This window comes from Glycine max, chromosome 5 (assembly GCF_000004515.6).
Source record: "Glycine max cultivar Williams 82 chromosome 5, Glycine_max_v4.0, whole genome shotgun sequence".
In the NCBI taxonomy this organism is placed as follows: domain Eukaryota; kingdom Viridiplantae; phylum Streptophyta; class Magnoliopsida; order Fabales; family Fabaceae; genus Glycine; species Glycine max.
Genome location: NC_038241.2, coordinates 30,330,669 through 30,346,693, shown reverse-complemented (window position 1 = coordinate 30,346,693; position 16,025 = coordinate 30,330,669). Strand labels below are relative to the sequence as shown.

The window sequence follows — 16,025 nt, the reverse complement described above, 5'->3', positions numbered from 1 at the left end:
TAAAATAATAGTTTGAAGGAAAATATAAAAAAATATTTTATTTATTCATTTGATAGGAAATAAAATAGAGTTCTTGTTTATAAAATAATAAAAATAAAGAAAATAGAATAAATAATAGGTTGAGAGTATTCTGCTATAAATAGAGACACGTTAGATCAATTTTGAGAATGACGATATGTCTTTACACTTCCTCTTCCTCTCAATTTCATTTTTCCTTCTTCCTCTCCAAAAACCCTTTCTTTTTCCCCGTACACACAAACCTATCTTAGTAAAATAACGATCCTGAACTTGTTAACCGTTGGATAGACGTGAAATTTGAGCACTAATTTCAGAACTTATTTTGAACATTCTCACCATTGGAATTTTTGAAACAATATCTGGGGTAAAAGAAATATTTTTCGCATTGTAGCTTTCTCTTTTTCCGCAAAGACCCAAAATCTTTCACAGTAAAACTACGATCCCTGACTCTTCAACCGTTGGATCGTCGAGAAATTTGGACACCATCTTTGGAACCCATTTTCTCACATTCTAACCGTTGGGATTTGTGAAATAATGTTTTTGTAGAGAGAAATTAGTCTCACACTTTGACAATGAAATGGAGGTTACAATTTCTTCTCTTTCCCTTTAACGCTTGGAAATCCTAATAGAACAAACAAAGGAAAAGCTTGAGAAATTTTAGGAAACTGCTAGAGATGCCGCTTTCACTGTCGGACTACACACGCGAGCTCGCTTAAAGGTAAATAATGAGTTTATCGCAATTGGGGTTAGAATAAATATGTGTAGGGATCCTTAGAGGATTAAATTGGGGTTTATTTTGGGATGTTTATTAAATTATAATTTTCCTTTACGATTATAAATACAATATTATCATGTTTGACGAACCAATTGATGTTCTGATGTGAATTGGTTGATAAACTTGAGTGCTTTTGACATTTTCATTTTTCTGACCTATGATTTTGATTCATTGATTTTAATATGATTGTGTGGAATTGTTTGAGGGGTTTTACTCCCCATGTTGTGAGAAACCTTTTGTATAAATTGTTATATTGAGATTATGAAATTATGATTCAAATTGTGAGTATGTGACAAATTGAACTTGTGATGAATGGTGAAATACATGTGTATTGAGATGTGTGTATTGAGTTGTGAACTATGAAATGTGCAATCACACAATGGTAAGACCCTTTAAGACCGATGAGTTTTTGCGCGAGGAGTATTGTGATGGGATCCACTATGGGAACCCAACGAGTTTAATCACTTTGAGGTGCAATGAGGTAAACTGATTTTGAAAACAATTGAGTAGTTGTATGTATTGCATAATTCATAGGTAAAGTGCATATGATTCATGAGGTGTGATAACATGTTAAATTGGGATTATACCATTGTGATTGAGACCGAGTGTATGTGATAAATTGAGTATGTATTGACTTGTAATATGTATGTGCATTGTGATATTGCGTGCACTGAGTTATGAGTTATGAATCGTACAATCACATGACTATAAGACTCTTTAAGGGTGACGAGTATTGTGATGGGAATCACTGTGGGGACCCGACAAATTTAATCACAAGCGCAACGAGATAAAATTATTTTGAGAACAATTGAGGAGTCGTATGTTTTGTACAGTTAAATTCATAGATAGAGTCTGCGTGCTAAAATGTTTTCTGGATTGGACCTGAATCAGTTGGGAGGGGCCCTGAAGGACTCTTTAGAGTGTAGGCCTTGGGGGTAAATACAACCAGTTTGAGTACTCCTTAAAGCCTATGTCGATCCTACATGGTTGGAGCATTCTCGCAAAACACCGTGACCCTGACTAGTCTTCCTATGATTTTACCTAGTGAGAGTGACCTAACTTACTAGTGTGTGGTTTGTCTTGTCATGTACTCCTAAGCGTCCGACGAGATTTTTCACTAACATGGTATCACATTGCATATAGGATTGAGTATTGGTGTATTTGTTGCATAACGCTTGTGTATTAGTCGATATTGATTGATTTAGTAATATTGTGTTTTGATCCTTAAGTACGTGAATGATGTGAAAATGAATGAGTGTGTTGTATTGTGATGTGATGTTACGCGATAAAGTGGTGGAATGACGTGAGCTATGTTTAGGTAAGTTGTATTTCATTTATATGATATGTATATCTACATGTTGTCTTATTTTTCTTTATTGGTTAGGAATGTGATAATTCACTCCCCGTGTGTTGTTTGTGTTTGGATCCTGTGATGATCTTGAACTTTATGTTCGGGGGAGCAGATGACTAGGTGAATTGTTTTAAGGAACATTATGTTGAATGACGTCAGGACACAATGCTCTGATAGGATGTGACATTGGAGTATGAGTTTTGTTTAATTACATGATGTTTTAAGCCAAAAATGTTTATGACAAGTTTTATTTGATAATAGTGAAGTGAATGTGAGCTTTTTACCCTTATGAAATGCTTTTATTTAAATGTGTTTTAAAAAAATTTAATTAATTATGATTTCTTATTTTTTTTATTATTAATACATATATGTGTGAGGTAGAGGTTGCCACATGATGAGTCTTAAGGACTCATAACGATCAAACAGTGGTTCTTGTAGATCGTCCACCAACAAAATTCTTACATCGACAATGTGATTTGAACCCATGTCCTTTTCAGGATATGAATCTACATGCACTAATGGATCCAAGGGGGGCAAGAGAGTGCCTTGGCTCCCTCCCTCCCTCCCTTGATTGGGATCTTTTATGTATATATAAAAAGAAAAAATAAAATTAAAAAATACTTATAAAGAAAAATAGAATTTTTTAGTTTATATTTGTTTAATTTTCTTCTAGTAGTAGATTATATATCTAGTCTTACACATAAAATTAATAATGCATATTTTTTGTTAAACTTATTATTTATTAAAAATTAGATATTTAAATAGTGGTGTAAAAAAAAATTTCGACCCCCCTTTAATACACTTTTGGGTCTGTCCTTGTCCACATGTAATGTTGTCTCAAGCCTGAAATAATGAATCAAAAAAGCGTAAACAGATATAGAAAACATTTAAGGAAGGCTTAAAAGTGAACAAATTTTAACATAAGTACAAATTGAACAAGTAAATTATGAGATTCCACGTTTTTTTAATAAAAAAAAAAAAATAGACTCCACATGTATAATATGTTTTTTTTTTTTTAACATGAGTTGAATCTTGATCCGTCATCGCAAAGTTGGTCGAGCCGTTGAGCAATAAATATTGGGATAATTTTTTCAAAGCCATGCAACTCTATTTAAATGCAACGGATTGATGGGCATTAGCTTCCATTACTTAATACACTGCGTGGCGTGTAAAATTTGTTGGAAAACTAGAAATGGAACTATTAAGAAGATCACCAAATTCAACAATGAACAATAAAAGATAAGTTTGGAGTAGAAAAACAACTATGATGCAACTCAAAAGTATATGATCTGGCAAATATTCACTATTTGACAATTGTATCTACTGTTACACAAGATCCAGGTGCCACGGATATTTGGAGAACTGAGGTTTGAAGTTCTGGTAAAACATTCCATGCCATGTGAATTTTTGTTTCAAATCCATAATTGAGATATTCATTCAGTTGACACTAGCACAGAAGACGAAGTCCAAAATACAAATGGTTGAACAATTAGATGAATGACTAAACGACTTGTGGCATCCTAACTACTCCAAATTCACCGATATATATATATATATATATATACACTCCAAATTGAATTTTTCTTATGACGAAGTCTTGTTTATTGTATGCTCTATATTGGTAGCATGACAATTGGCAACAAATTTTATAACAAGTAGTTGAAAAATTGGCTATGGACTGTCAGAATAAACAAGCACCCACACCTTTTCAGCTGATTATGGAGCTATAAATCAACTAATAATGAATTTTCCGATCAATAAAGTGTTCATTACTGTTAAGTTTAATACTTGAAAAGTTGTAAATCATCTAATTACAAGTGAATCTTTAATAATTAGATTCAATATAACAATTTATAAAGAACATGTTCAATACATAGATGTGACCGTTTTTTGTCACATCAAGTGACACACTAGAGCTCACTAATGTTTCTTAGTGTGCTTGGTGATGTAAGCATGTAGACATTTGTAATTTTAGATTTATATAAAAAAGGTTTATTTACATAGATATTGGTAAAATTATTTTTGAAAGAAATAAAGTAAAAAAGATTGATTGATATTAAAAGAATTAATGTTTGGAAACTGTTATCTAGAAAAACAATTAATGTTGGAAAACAATATTCTTCAAATGAGTTAAAATCTTTCAAAAGTGCAATCCCATTTCTTTTAGAAAAACGTTAAAATGATAGTAAACAGACACTAGCACAAACCCCATTTTCAGTTGTAATTCGAATGCTATAAAACATTTTCCCCCATTATTCAAAGGGATGGGACTCCACTTCCATCAAAAGCTGGTATGGGAGGGAAAAATGTGTGAAACGTTTCAACAAGGGCGTAGCTTATTACGTACAACGCTTGGTCTGCTACTAACAGTTTAAAATAGCTTACAAGTTACTATAGTGGCTTATCAAACACACTCTAATAGTAATACTAATATCCTTTTTAAAATGCACTTTATTACAATTTATCTATTTATTAGGAGTTATCAAAGATTTCAAAATCATGAATGAAAGTGTGAAACTCATTAAAAGAAGACCAACGCCCACATAATTGTGATTCCTAACGAATTCAAACGATAGTAAATATTTGCTGACATTGTTCTTTAAAAGAAAAAGAAAATGACTTTCTCCATAACTGCCGTTACTGTTTGTGTTTAATGCAATTACAAAAAGGCAACCAAATACATTGTGCTAATTTCTTTTTCTTGGATCTAACTTTCGACCTCTATCTTTTGGTTTGATGTGATTTTCGGAATCTGATGAACCTTATTGGCCAACCTTTTATGATTGAATCCTCAAACCAACAGAAGCTCCACTTGAGTTACTAACAAATTTCATACATTTAGTCCGAGAAAAGGAACTACATAAAAGAATAAACCAGGATTCACCCAACATACTTGGGAGAACCCTGAAAATGGAGGTCCTCAAACCATAAATCATGAATGAATTACTCATATCCAGAACCCAGATGACAAATTGTGTAGCATTGGCACTCCATTGACATGCCTCCCAAATTGAAATAATATTTTGATTGAAGAATATAGCCAGCAAAATAAATGTGCACAGGAAGACGGTATGATTTTCCCAGCAGAGTTGCCACAGACAAAATTTGTGAGATTTCCACCCAAAAAATTAAGCATTCAATTTGAATCACAGTTGTAGTACTCAACAAGGGCCATCATTATTCTAAGCCAGTGGCTACCAAAAATGTTCGGCAAAGAAAAAATAGTACCGATGGAGGCTATACTATGTGTTAGTATCAAACCACGCAGATTCTAAGGAGCTCTGTCAAAGGGCTGTGTATCATTGTAACAAACATCCCATACAGCTTCCATAGCATCCTTGGCAGCCAAACCAGAGCAATTGGGATTTTGAGACAAGGCTTGCATAACTTTTCTTTTGACACATTCCTTCAAGTTCCATAACACTAATTCAGTATAGAACAAATTACCGCAAAAAAAAAAAAAAAAAAAAAAAAAACAAGAAACTAGGATACCAAATATACTAAAGCAAATGCATGACAGTAGCAACTGAATAATAGCAGATGTAATTTTACGGAAAACAGAAAATTGTAAGTTAAATTGGTTTATAAACTCCTTGTCCCCGTTAGATGTCAATCATATCAAAGTCTTTTTAATGAAAAAATGTAACATTATTGAGTTTAATCATCATGCTTATGAACAGAAGAGAGCCTAGTGTCCCCCACCCCCTCCAAGAAAGAACAGGGTATATTGAGTATTAGGAAAAAGCAGTAGCAGTCTAATGGCACTATACGTTATGCTTCCACAATTTTTTGGCTTTTTTATAAAATAATTACCCCCGTTTTACTGTTTTCTAATCCATTCCAAATTGGCTAAAATTTAAGAAATCCCCTTCGACTCTATCATTTGCGTGAATCACCATGTTAGGTGTTGACTGAAGTTAATGTCATCGCTTAGGAACAATATTACTATAATGCACTTAGGTACAGTATAGTGTACCACTGTACCTCAGCCCAGAGTAAAGTGATAGAGTCCAATGTTTTAAATCCCGGATAGCAGCAGGCCCCAAAAACACTATAGTAGGATAGCCACTATTTTGCGGATCAATTTGGTCCCCAAGTCCTAATGTGACTTAATTATCAATTTGGTCCTCAAATTATTTTAAAAGATTCAACTTGATCCTCAAAATTTTATAAGATTCAATTTGGTCCTCAAACTTTTTTTAAAATGCACCAATTTAGTCTTTTCCATCCGATTAAGTTGACGCCATTAGGATTGCAAACGCTGGTGGTTTTCTTTTATGATTAGTGGCAGTTTTTAACCTCCACTATATTTATTATTATTTTAAAAAAATAAAATGATTACCTTGCCTACACCACCCCCTCCATTATTCACACCTATAAACGGCACCCACACAGCTTCCATTGTCACCGACAGGTATGTCTTCCCGGCCTCCACCAAGGTCTCTTCGCCCCTCTCCTTTCCTTCCTCCTTATCTTATCGTGCCTCTTTGCACCATCGTAGCCGTGACAGGTTATGCCTTTGGAGACACTAAGAAATACGACCATGTGTATGGCCTCCTCCTCCTCCTTCAGTCACCATCTTGCGAAAACCACTATCAGAATGAAATCCCTCATCCTCCCTACTCCATCGCATATGTAACTCTCTCTCGACCTCGCACCGCTTTCTTCTTTCCCATTCTCAGGCTTTCGTACTCCCTCTGAAGGTGCCTTACTGCTTTGTAGCTTCTGGATGCATAGACTAGCTGATTTGAATCTTTCTATTGTTTTTTTTTTTAACCTTGATCATTTATTTATTTTTCATTGTTGCAATTTAGGGATTTTCTTTGATAACCAAAGCGAATGAGTGATCCATCTATTTGATGAATTTGGGGATCTGTTGCAATTTGGGGATGAATGAGGCGGGGTGATGATATTAGAATGTGGTTGTTTCATGATTTGGAAGAAAAAAGAGATATGGTGGGTGTTTACGAGTTTTTTGTGTTTGAAAATTGGGACTATGCACTTCGGGGTGAAAGTTTTATTTTTTTTAAATAATAAAAAATATAGTAGCAGTTAAAAATCGTCACTATTCGTAAACAAAAAAACCGTTGAAATTTGTAATCATGACGACATCAACTAAATTGAATAGAAAGGACTAAATTGATGTATTTTTAAAGATTGAGGACCAAACTGGATCTTTTAAAAACTTGAGGACCAAATTGAACCTTTTAAAATAATTTGGTAACCAAATTGGTAGTTAAGCCGCCCTAATGTCTCTGTTCTGAGGGCTTTTTAGGAATAAACACATAGCGCCAATATAGTGTCACTAAGACCACTATTCAACCTGTTACTTGGTCCACTATGATTGATACACTATACTGCTATGCTACGAAAGAGCCTGTAATAGGTAGGGGCTGCTCCGCATCGCTATTCTGCTATAGTGGCACCATAGTTGTCAATACTGGCATAGCGGAGCGGAGCAGCCGACCCCAAAAGTGGGATAGCGGATAGCGGGATGACCGCTATTCTAATGTTTTTTTTATATATGTTAAATAATTAATAATATATATGTTCGAAAACAAAAATATAAATATATATATATATATATATATAAGTTTTTAATATTATAAAATTATGATATTATTATATTTATTTAATATTATTTCTATATTATTTAATTATTAACATTATTATTATATATTAATATTGTTTGGCTACCATTTAACTAGATATGTTAAACTTTAAAGCAGAAATATAAATATATAAATAATTAATAATATATATATATATGTTCGAAAACAAAAATATAAATATATATATATACATAAGTTTTTAATATTATAAAATTATGATATTATTATATTTATTTAATATTATTTTATATTATTTAATTATTAACATTATTATTATATATTAATATTGTTTGCCTCTACGTAAGCCAACCCTAGTGGTATATATGTTTTTTTCCTGAATCCCCTAATGGTATATTAAAACTGCTCCGCAACACAGAACCCTCTCTCTCTCTCTCCCTCCCTCCCTCCCTCCCTCTCTCTCTCTCTTCCCTCTTTCTCTCTGGAAGAACAAAGCAGACGAAGCAACACAGAACAAAACCTCCAGTGCTTCGAAGTAGCGGGGCGAAAAACAGCTCCGCAACCCGCACCGCTCTGCCACGCTCCGCCGCGATAACGGCTGCTCCAGCCGCGACCCAAAATCGCGCCGCTACACACGTGTCCGTCGCGAATGGGTGCTGCTCCGCTCTGCCCCGCCACTATAGCGGCCGCTATTGACAACTATGAGTGGCACTATAGTGCACCACTTAAAACTACAAGTGTCTTACTTTAGTAGGTTAATATTTACCTTTAGAGGCCTTGGTTCCTGTGCCAAAGAATCTAACCCATCTCAGACCCCTGTAAATATCACCAACATCAACATTATCAAATACGCTTTTATGCTTTTGCTACACACCGTCACTCAGTTAAAAATACTATTGACTCAAGTGTTAAAGTTCCTTTTACAGGTACCAAACCCCAGTCCAGGTCATGTTATATGCATTGAAGGGGAGTCATAATCCATACCCTACAGCTTGGACCTCAGTCCATGAAAGGCATATTTAGGACAGCTACACCTAACCACAATCAAGTCAACCAAGATTTTCAAATTATGCTAATAACCCATTCAATTAACCACCATAATCTAAACTTCAAATATAGGATGGAACACCACTTTACCTGCTCCCACTTTCCAAACTATTAGTTTTAAACCTTCCCTGCCCACCATATGAAGAATAGGATTGAAGCCAAAACAAATTACCAGTTTCCTTTGGCATGATGAAGACCAAAATATTCTTATTTTTCTTGTTAACTATTCCATATGTCAATATGAACACTAACATATAACTAAAATTTCTTATAATACCAGAGATCTCTTCAGTTTCAGTAAGCTGATATTTCACAGGTTATAAAAGAAAAGCAGTACTTTTCCATGTAGCTGCAGGAGACTCAAGTATTTTGCATTGTAGTTGACTGGATGTACAGTCTCCATAAAAATCAATGCTGGTATTCTTTAATTGGGTGGAGCTTTGTGATCAAATGTAGAGCTAAGATCACCAACAATGGAGAAAAAGAAGGGATTCAAGAAAGGGCAGGATTGTCATTTTAGATAGTTCACACAGAACTACTACGTACTTTTAACGGTGTTGGCTTAGGAGAAAAATTAAGTACTATAAATAAATTTCATGGGATGAATTGCACATTCTTAAAGTGAGAAGGTTACAATGCACATGAAGCAAAGATTAACGGGGCAAGCTATCTTTTAGTCTTTCTCATTTGTGTAGTCAATAATTTTACCATTATTTACAGCCCAAAAGGCCACTATGGTTTTGAATTTGAATGACACAATCTTTAGAGATATCAAGCTTGTTATAGTATAAAGCAACATAGAAAAAGTGATTTGATGTAATAGTCATATAATCACCATAAATTTGGTGTGCCGGAGTTATGGAAGTCTGAAGCAGCCAGTTGGTTGAATTGTAACTTGATGTCCATTCCTTTTGTCTACCTAGGAATACCTATTGGGACAAATCCGAGGCGGGGTCAGATGTGGGATCCCATTATAAAAAAGTGTGAGAGGGCATTAACTAAGTGGAAGCAAAGACACCTGTCCTTTGGGGGGAGAGTGACTCATATCCAGTCAATCCTAAATTCTATTCCTATATACTTTTTGTCTTTTTTCAGGATACCTAAGAAGGTGGAGGACAAGTTAGTCAGCTTGCAACGCAGATTTCTATGGGGAGGAGGTCCAGATAAAAACAAGATTGCATGGATCAAATGGGAGACAGCTTGCCTACCAAAAGAAACGGGGGGCCTGGGCATGAAGGATATAAACACTTTCAATCTTGCTCTACTTGGTAAGTGGAGGTGACATCTATTTCAGCATGAAGGACAGTTGTGGGCAAGGGTACTGCAGTCCAAATATGGTGGGTGGAGGGGACTGGATGAAGCACATGGGAGTAACAAAGAGTCATTGTGGTGGAGGGATCTAAAGATAGTTTTTCAAACTTCACAACAGGGAGAGGAGCTCAAAAAAGGGATACAGTGGAGATAGGATCAAATTCTGGGAAGACGAGTGGATAGATGGAGAAGCCTCACTGGCAACAAAGTACCCCAGATTGTTCGTAATTTCATGCCAACAGAACCAATTAATCCAGCAGATGGGCGGTTACAAGGACGAGAAGTGGGAATGGAACTTATCATGGAGGAGGCCATTGTTCGACAACGAGATAACAATGGCTACAAATTTCCTAACAGATATCGAGAGGAAGACAGTTCAAAGAAATAGAAGGGATGAGTGGGTGTGGAAGAAAGATCAAAGGGGGCAATACACGGCACGGTCCACGTACAACCTAATGAGGGGGGCAGAAGTTGAGGGGATACAGGATAGGGCTTTTGAGGAGCTGTGGAAGTTAAAGGTGCCAATCAAAGTTGTTGTATTTGCTTGAAGGCTACTGAGGGATAGGTTACCTACTAGAGTAAATTTGCACAGGCGACAAATAGAGGTCACGGATAAGAGCTGTCCGTTTTGCGGAAATATGGAAGAGGAAGCAGGACACTTGTTTTTTCATTGCAGCAAGATCCTCCCTATTTGGTGGGAATCATCATCATGGTTGAACATCTCTGGAGCTTTTCCGAAAGTACCAAGGCAACATTTCCTACAACATGGTTCCATATCAATTGGTGGGATAAGGATTACTAGATGGAAGTGCTGGTGGCTAGCTGTAACATGGACCATTTGGCAGCAGAGGAATAAGATCATCTTCTCCAATGACTCCTTTGATAGCAACAAACTGATTGACGAGGCATCCTTTCTATTGTGGACTTGGCTGTCCAATTTGGAGAAGGACTTTACAATACATTTTAACCACTGGTCTAGCAATATTAGAGAAGGGTTTTTGTATTAAAAAAGTTAAGTCATATAGGCTAGTTTATGGCAGGGAGTAGCCTGTTTGGTTCCTCTCTAGACTCTATTAAGTCTGATTTGGAACCAATTGCACGGCCATCCAAAACTATGTATTTCAGTACCTCTGGTACTCAGTTTCATATATATAAATATCTATCTTTGCTGATAAAAAAAAAATATAATCACCATAAATGAAAATATATATTAAAGCGAGAGAGAAAAAAGATAAAACCAATTTTCCATTCAACTTTATTACATAAATTAAAACTATGAACAAAGAAAACCATGCTTCAGTTTGTATTGACAAATGCATTAAAGAATGGTTGAAGTTTCATTTTCTAAACTGTGTACCATATACTATTTGATTTTAAACTTCATCAGCTAGAGTGGACATTCAGGAGGATGGGGATTAAAGATTTAGCAACTCATGCTAGCATCCAACAAAATTGGAAATGCCACAGCATCATTATGTGACAAGGAATAGAGCAAACGGGATGAGTTTCCATAAATTTTATTCCCTAGTCTTCCTTAACCAATGTTTATCGTACATCATCATTTGACCATAGGGGACCAATAAGAATGATTATGCTATAGTAAAGCACACCAATGAGACAAACCACCACATAATCATCAATGTTGTTAAATGGTGGTGCCATGGACGCCATGGCGTGGTGGAACTTTTGCCAACCACCATAAGGCAATTTGTGAAGGGAGACCCGCTATAGTGGCACCATAGGCTGCAATGGCATGTTTATATGGCAGAATTTTAATCGTCTGCCATCCTCCATTGATAACACTACTAATCATACAACACTGAACCTTCAAACTTACCTTTGATCCAAATTGAAGGAAAATCCATTTTTTAAGCACCTAGGGACACTACTAGAAACTATATGTCCTCTCTCAAGTTTACAGCTTGTTTCGTATAAAAGATGAAAATAATTGTGGAGATGAAAATAAGTTGGTGGTGTTAGGTAGGTGAGAGTTAGAGAAGAAAGAATTTTGAAATTGGTGGGACCCACTGTACTATGTCTCACCTATTTCCACCCATCTCTCTATCTCACTCCGCATCTCTTTTCTATTTCTCTTCAACAAACACCTTTACTTTCCACTTTATTTCTCCCCTATTTCCACTCTTTTTATTTCCATCTACCCTATTTCTCTCCTCTTTACCAAATAGGCATTAATGTCAAGCCAATCCTCCTGGTGATTAACTCCCTATACCTTAAATTTTCCATCTCTTCTTTCTTATCTGATTCGACAACCATAGTGTCAACAAAACATATGAATCATGTTAGCAAAGTATGGCTCCTAAGTACAAATGGAAGAGTATTCCATATTGTGGATTTGGGATCACAAGCATACATGACAAAGTTTAATCCAATCTAAAACTTAAGATAGCTCTAAAATTATATCTTCTCTGATGACAATGACATTCACTAACTATCACAAAACAATACTGTGGTTAAAAGGATGAGAAAATGGAAAAGGATAGGTGTTGTCTACTCTCTATTTGAATTCTATATTCCACCGACACAGTAAGACATTGGCACTAATCTCTGTCAAACAGACAAAATTCTAGCTACCTATTACCATTCCTAGAAAATTATGCCAAGTCTTCAAAAATTTGACATGGATGACTTCAATTGTTTTGTGAGATTTTGGCTTTCTATCTTGACCCTATAACCTAATTCTCAGTATTGATCAAATCATATCTGATATACTTATCAGTGAAGCATGATATATCAGATCTAAACAGATTGTTGACCTCCCTAAAGAAAACCTTCTAACAAAATAGGTAGTGCATATGATTAAGAGAATTCAACTAACAAGAGGGGTGGTCATGTCGGTTTGCTATAATTTAGATATCAACAACCTTGAGGATTTACTTTTCCTTATCTCAATCTTTTAATAATGCACTAATTGCTTACAAGAGTGACATTAGAGGTGGTGACAATAGGCATAGACTTCAATTAAAATTGTTATTTCAAATAAAATGATAATGACTACATTCCTCATTTTTATAATTTATTACTCCTGTGAACCTTTTATTTGAAGATCAGATTCAAAATATGTAAGTGCAATAGCTAGTTGTTTAAATATTGTACTCTTCCTAATCCTCCATGTGTACATGCAAGAAACTAGCAGACTGGCAAAAGTATGTGAGATGCTTGATATTACCAATCCATGTCTCAAATAGCAATTTTAAAACTTTTGAGATTAGAGTAATGCTTCTGTGGAAGGAGGAATGTAGTTAACCATAATATTTTTTTCCTCCAATTTATAACTAGATAAGGTGTATTAAAAAGTAGCCATGAAAAGCTACGAAGTGTAATCTACGAAAAAACTCAACTAAAATAAATGGGTTGGTATTAATGAATGAGGGAAGTAAAAAAGTGAACCTGTCCATGCCCTCGTATTTTCAGAAAACCTTTTAGTAATTCCCGCTTGTAATGACAAGAACCACTTAGATGATTAGTTCGTATCTGTTCCACAATATCATAAAGAAATATTAATTAGGGGGTAAAAAGTTGTGAAAAAACAACATGATCTGAATAGGAACACAAGGTAAGATAGGAACCTCAGTACAAGCTTGGTGAGCACAATCAGACCAATTCAAGTTAGCACTACGACAGTCGTCAAACACATGAATTAACTCACGAATTACCACCATGTTGACGTCGTCTTGAATTCGTACATAATTGCTGCACACTTTTACCTGAGAGTGGGACAAAGTGACAAACACACCAAAACAGGAGGAAATGAATACTAGCCAATTGCAAACTTTATCATCCAACCAGTGTAAAAGCATTGATCAAAATACTAATTCAACCAGAAAAACAAGGAAGCAATATTAGAATTGAGAGCTTATTTTCTTCATGAAACAAAAGTTCAATCAGCTTCTCAATTGTACATGAAGAAGCATAATTCTAACATAACAGGAGGCTAAACATAATTAACACATAATATTCCCATAGAAAAACATAATTCAAAATTTACTCGAATAAAAAGACAAAACAAGAGAAGTAAAGAGAACAAAGAAATCAGTACCCCTTCACGGCGAACATATGCACCAGCCATTTCCTCGTCGCAAGTAACAGCTTTGAAAAAATTGTCTCCTACAGCACACCCAGCTTTCTCTAAACGTTCCCTCAAAAACCTCACCATTGGAGCTGTCAAAGAAAGTTGAAATGAACCCACCCATTAAAAAAAAACATCATTCAAAACAGATTCCTCAGAGAAAAATTGCACTTACAATGGCAATGAAAGCATTATCATTATCATTATTTTCAGCAATACCCAAAAATCTCAAATCCCAATTCTAAAATAAACTTTACGAGAATAATGAATCCATAAAAGTAATGTGAATCAGAACAAAGCCCAGAAAACGAAGTTCTTTTTCCCCCTCGTCTCTCCTAACACTAATTGCTCAGAGAGAAATAACACTTCCAAGAGGCGAAACTTGAAAGTTCACATTTTTTCCCAAAAATTTCGAGACGCAATTAAAGATAAACTTCATCAGTAAGAAAAAAAAGGGGGGGGGGGGGGGATAGAAAGTTTTTTGAAAATGAAAAAATAGTGGGGTATGATAAAACCCTAAACCCTGATAAGATGTGTAAGAGTATTGGTGGAGGGAAAGGTAAGAAAGAAAAATGACATACTTCGGAAACTCTTGTGAATCATGGCTTGACATTCTTCCTCGGTTACTGAATTCTTCGCCATTGCATAGGTTTTTCAGTTGCACAACCTCAAGAAGCATAAGCTTGGTGTAGAAAACCAATTCACTCCCTTTCTTTTCTTTTTTCCAAACACTTTCCGTTTCAAAGATATATTTTAAAATTGAAGATCAGAAATTCAGTTAAATTCATTCCATCACAATTAAATTTTTTAATTTTTATAATAATTATTTTAAGAATAATATTAATGCTAATTTGTTATTAGACAATAATTCTTAAAAAAATTATTGTAATTTTAATTTCTTTCTAAAAAATTCCAACAAATCAGATAATTTTAAATTCTTTAAAAATTTGAATTACTCTTAAAATCTTTATTAAATTTGTTTAATTATTAATTTGATGAGTAAATAATTTTATTTAATAAAAAATTAATTAAAAATTATTAATTATTAAATATGATGTTTTTAAATCATTTAAGAACTTAATTAAAAACTCAATAATATTATAATATCACATCGATGATTCGCCGGAAAAATATTTTCTTATTAACAATTAATAACATGAAAGTTGATGGTTAAAAAAATAATTAATTTTAAAAAATAGGAAGAATATATATATATATATATAGAAAAACTAAAATTTTAGATTAAGTAAAATAGGGGTAACATAATTGCAATTTAACCTTTAATTTGATATGTAATTAAAAATTGATATTTATAATAATTACTTTAAACATTATATTATAAGGATCGGACTCTTACATAAGGATATGAGTTCGAATTTGAGTAGTGAGACATGACAGTTTTAATACCGTTTGTGTGTGATAGTTTTTTTTTTAATTTACTAATTGATGGCTATTTTTGAATTATTATCTTTGTTGAAATAAGTTGTAATATTTATTATTTTTGTGTGGAAAGTTATAACATCCCTTATGATTTGTTTTTTTTTTTAATTTATGACTTTTTTAAATTTTTTACATTTACAACTTTTTGGAACGGTAATTTTTTTTTTACATTTACCACTTTGAAATTGTAAATATTTTTTTTTAATCTTTCCTTTTTTAAATTAATTTTTTATAAAAAATTGTAAATATTTTTTTATTTTTTAAATTGTAAATAATTTTTTTAATTTTATTGCTATTTTTTTGTTTTATTTAATATTTCATATATTTTTATATGGTTTTATTTAATATTTTATATATTTTTTAATATTATTTTATTTAATATATTTTTAATATTGTTTTATTAATATATTTTTATATTTTTTTACT

At 33.8% G+C, this 16,025-nt stretch overlaps 1 protein-coding gene across 1 annotated transcript; it reads right to left on the bottom strand.

The window, feature by feature from the left end:
* Positions 1–4,919: 4,919 nt before the first annotated feature.
* LOC100784579 (mitochondrial inner membrane protease ATP23) lies at positions 4,920–14,890 on the bottom strand. The gene is made up of 5 exons (XM_003524008.5): positions 14,741–14,890; positions 14,130–14,251; positions 13,660–13,797; positions 13,481–13,564; positions 4,920–5,550 (listed from the first exon to the last, which is right to left on the bottom strand). Exons 1-5 carry the CDS (start codon positions 14,799–14,801, stop codon positions 5,416–5,418), a joined length of 540 nt encoding a protein of 179 aa, XP_003524056.1. The 5' UTR covers positions 14,802–14,890; the 3' UTR covers positions 4,920–5,415.
* Positions 14,891–16,025: the final 1,135 nt, after the last annotated feature.

What these genes read in the sequence shown, in the direction of transcription:
- LOC100784579 (XM_003524008.5), bottom strand. Translation starts at nt 14,801, where the DNA reads ATGGCGAAGAATTCAGTAACCGAGGAAGAATGTCAAGCCATGATTCAC. An exon ending in GATTCACAAGAGTTTCCGAA is followed by an intron (nt 14,252 to 14,740) that starts GTATGTCATTTT and finishes TTTCTTTGACAG; the next exon opens with CTCCAATGGTGAGGTTTTTG. An exon ending in CATATGTTCGCCGTGAAGGG is followed by an intron (nt 13,798 to 14,129) that starts GTACTGATTTCT and finishes TCCCACTCTCAG; the next exon opens with GTAAAAGTGTGCAGCAATTA.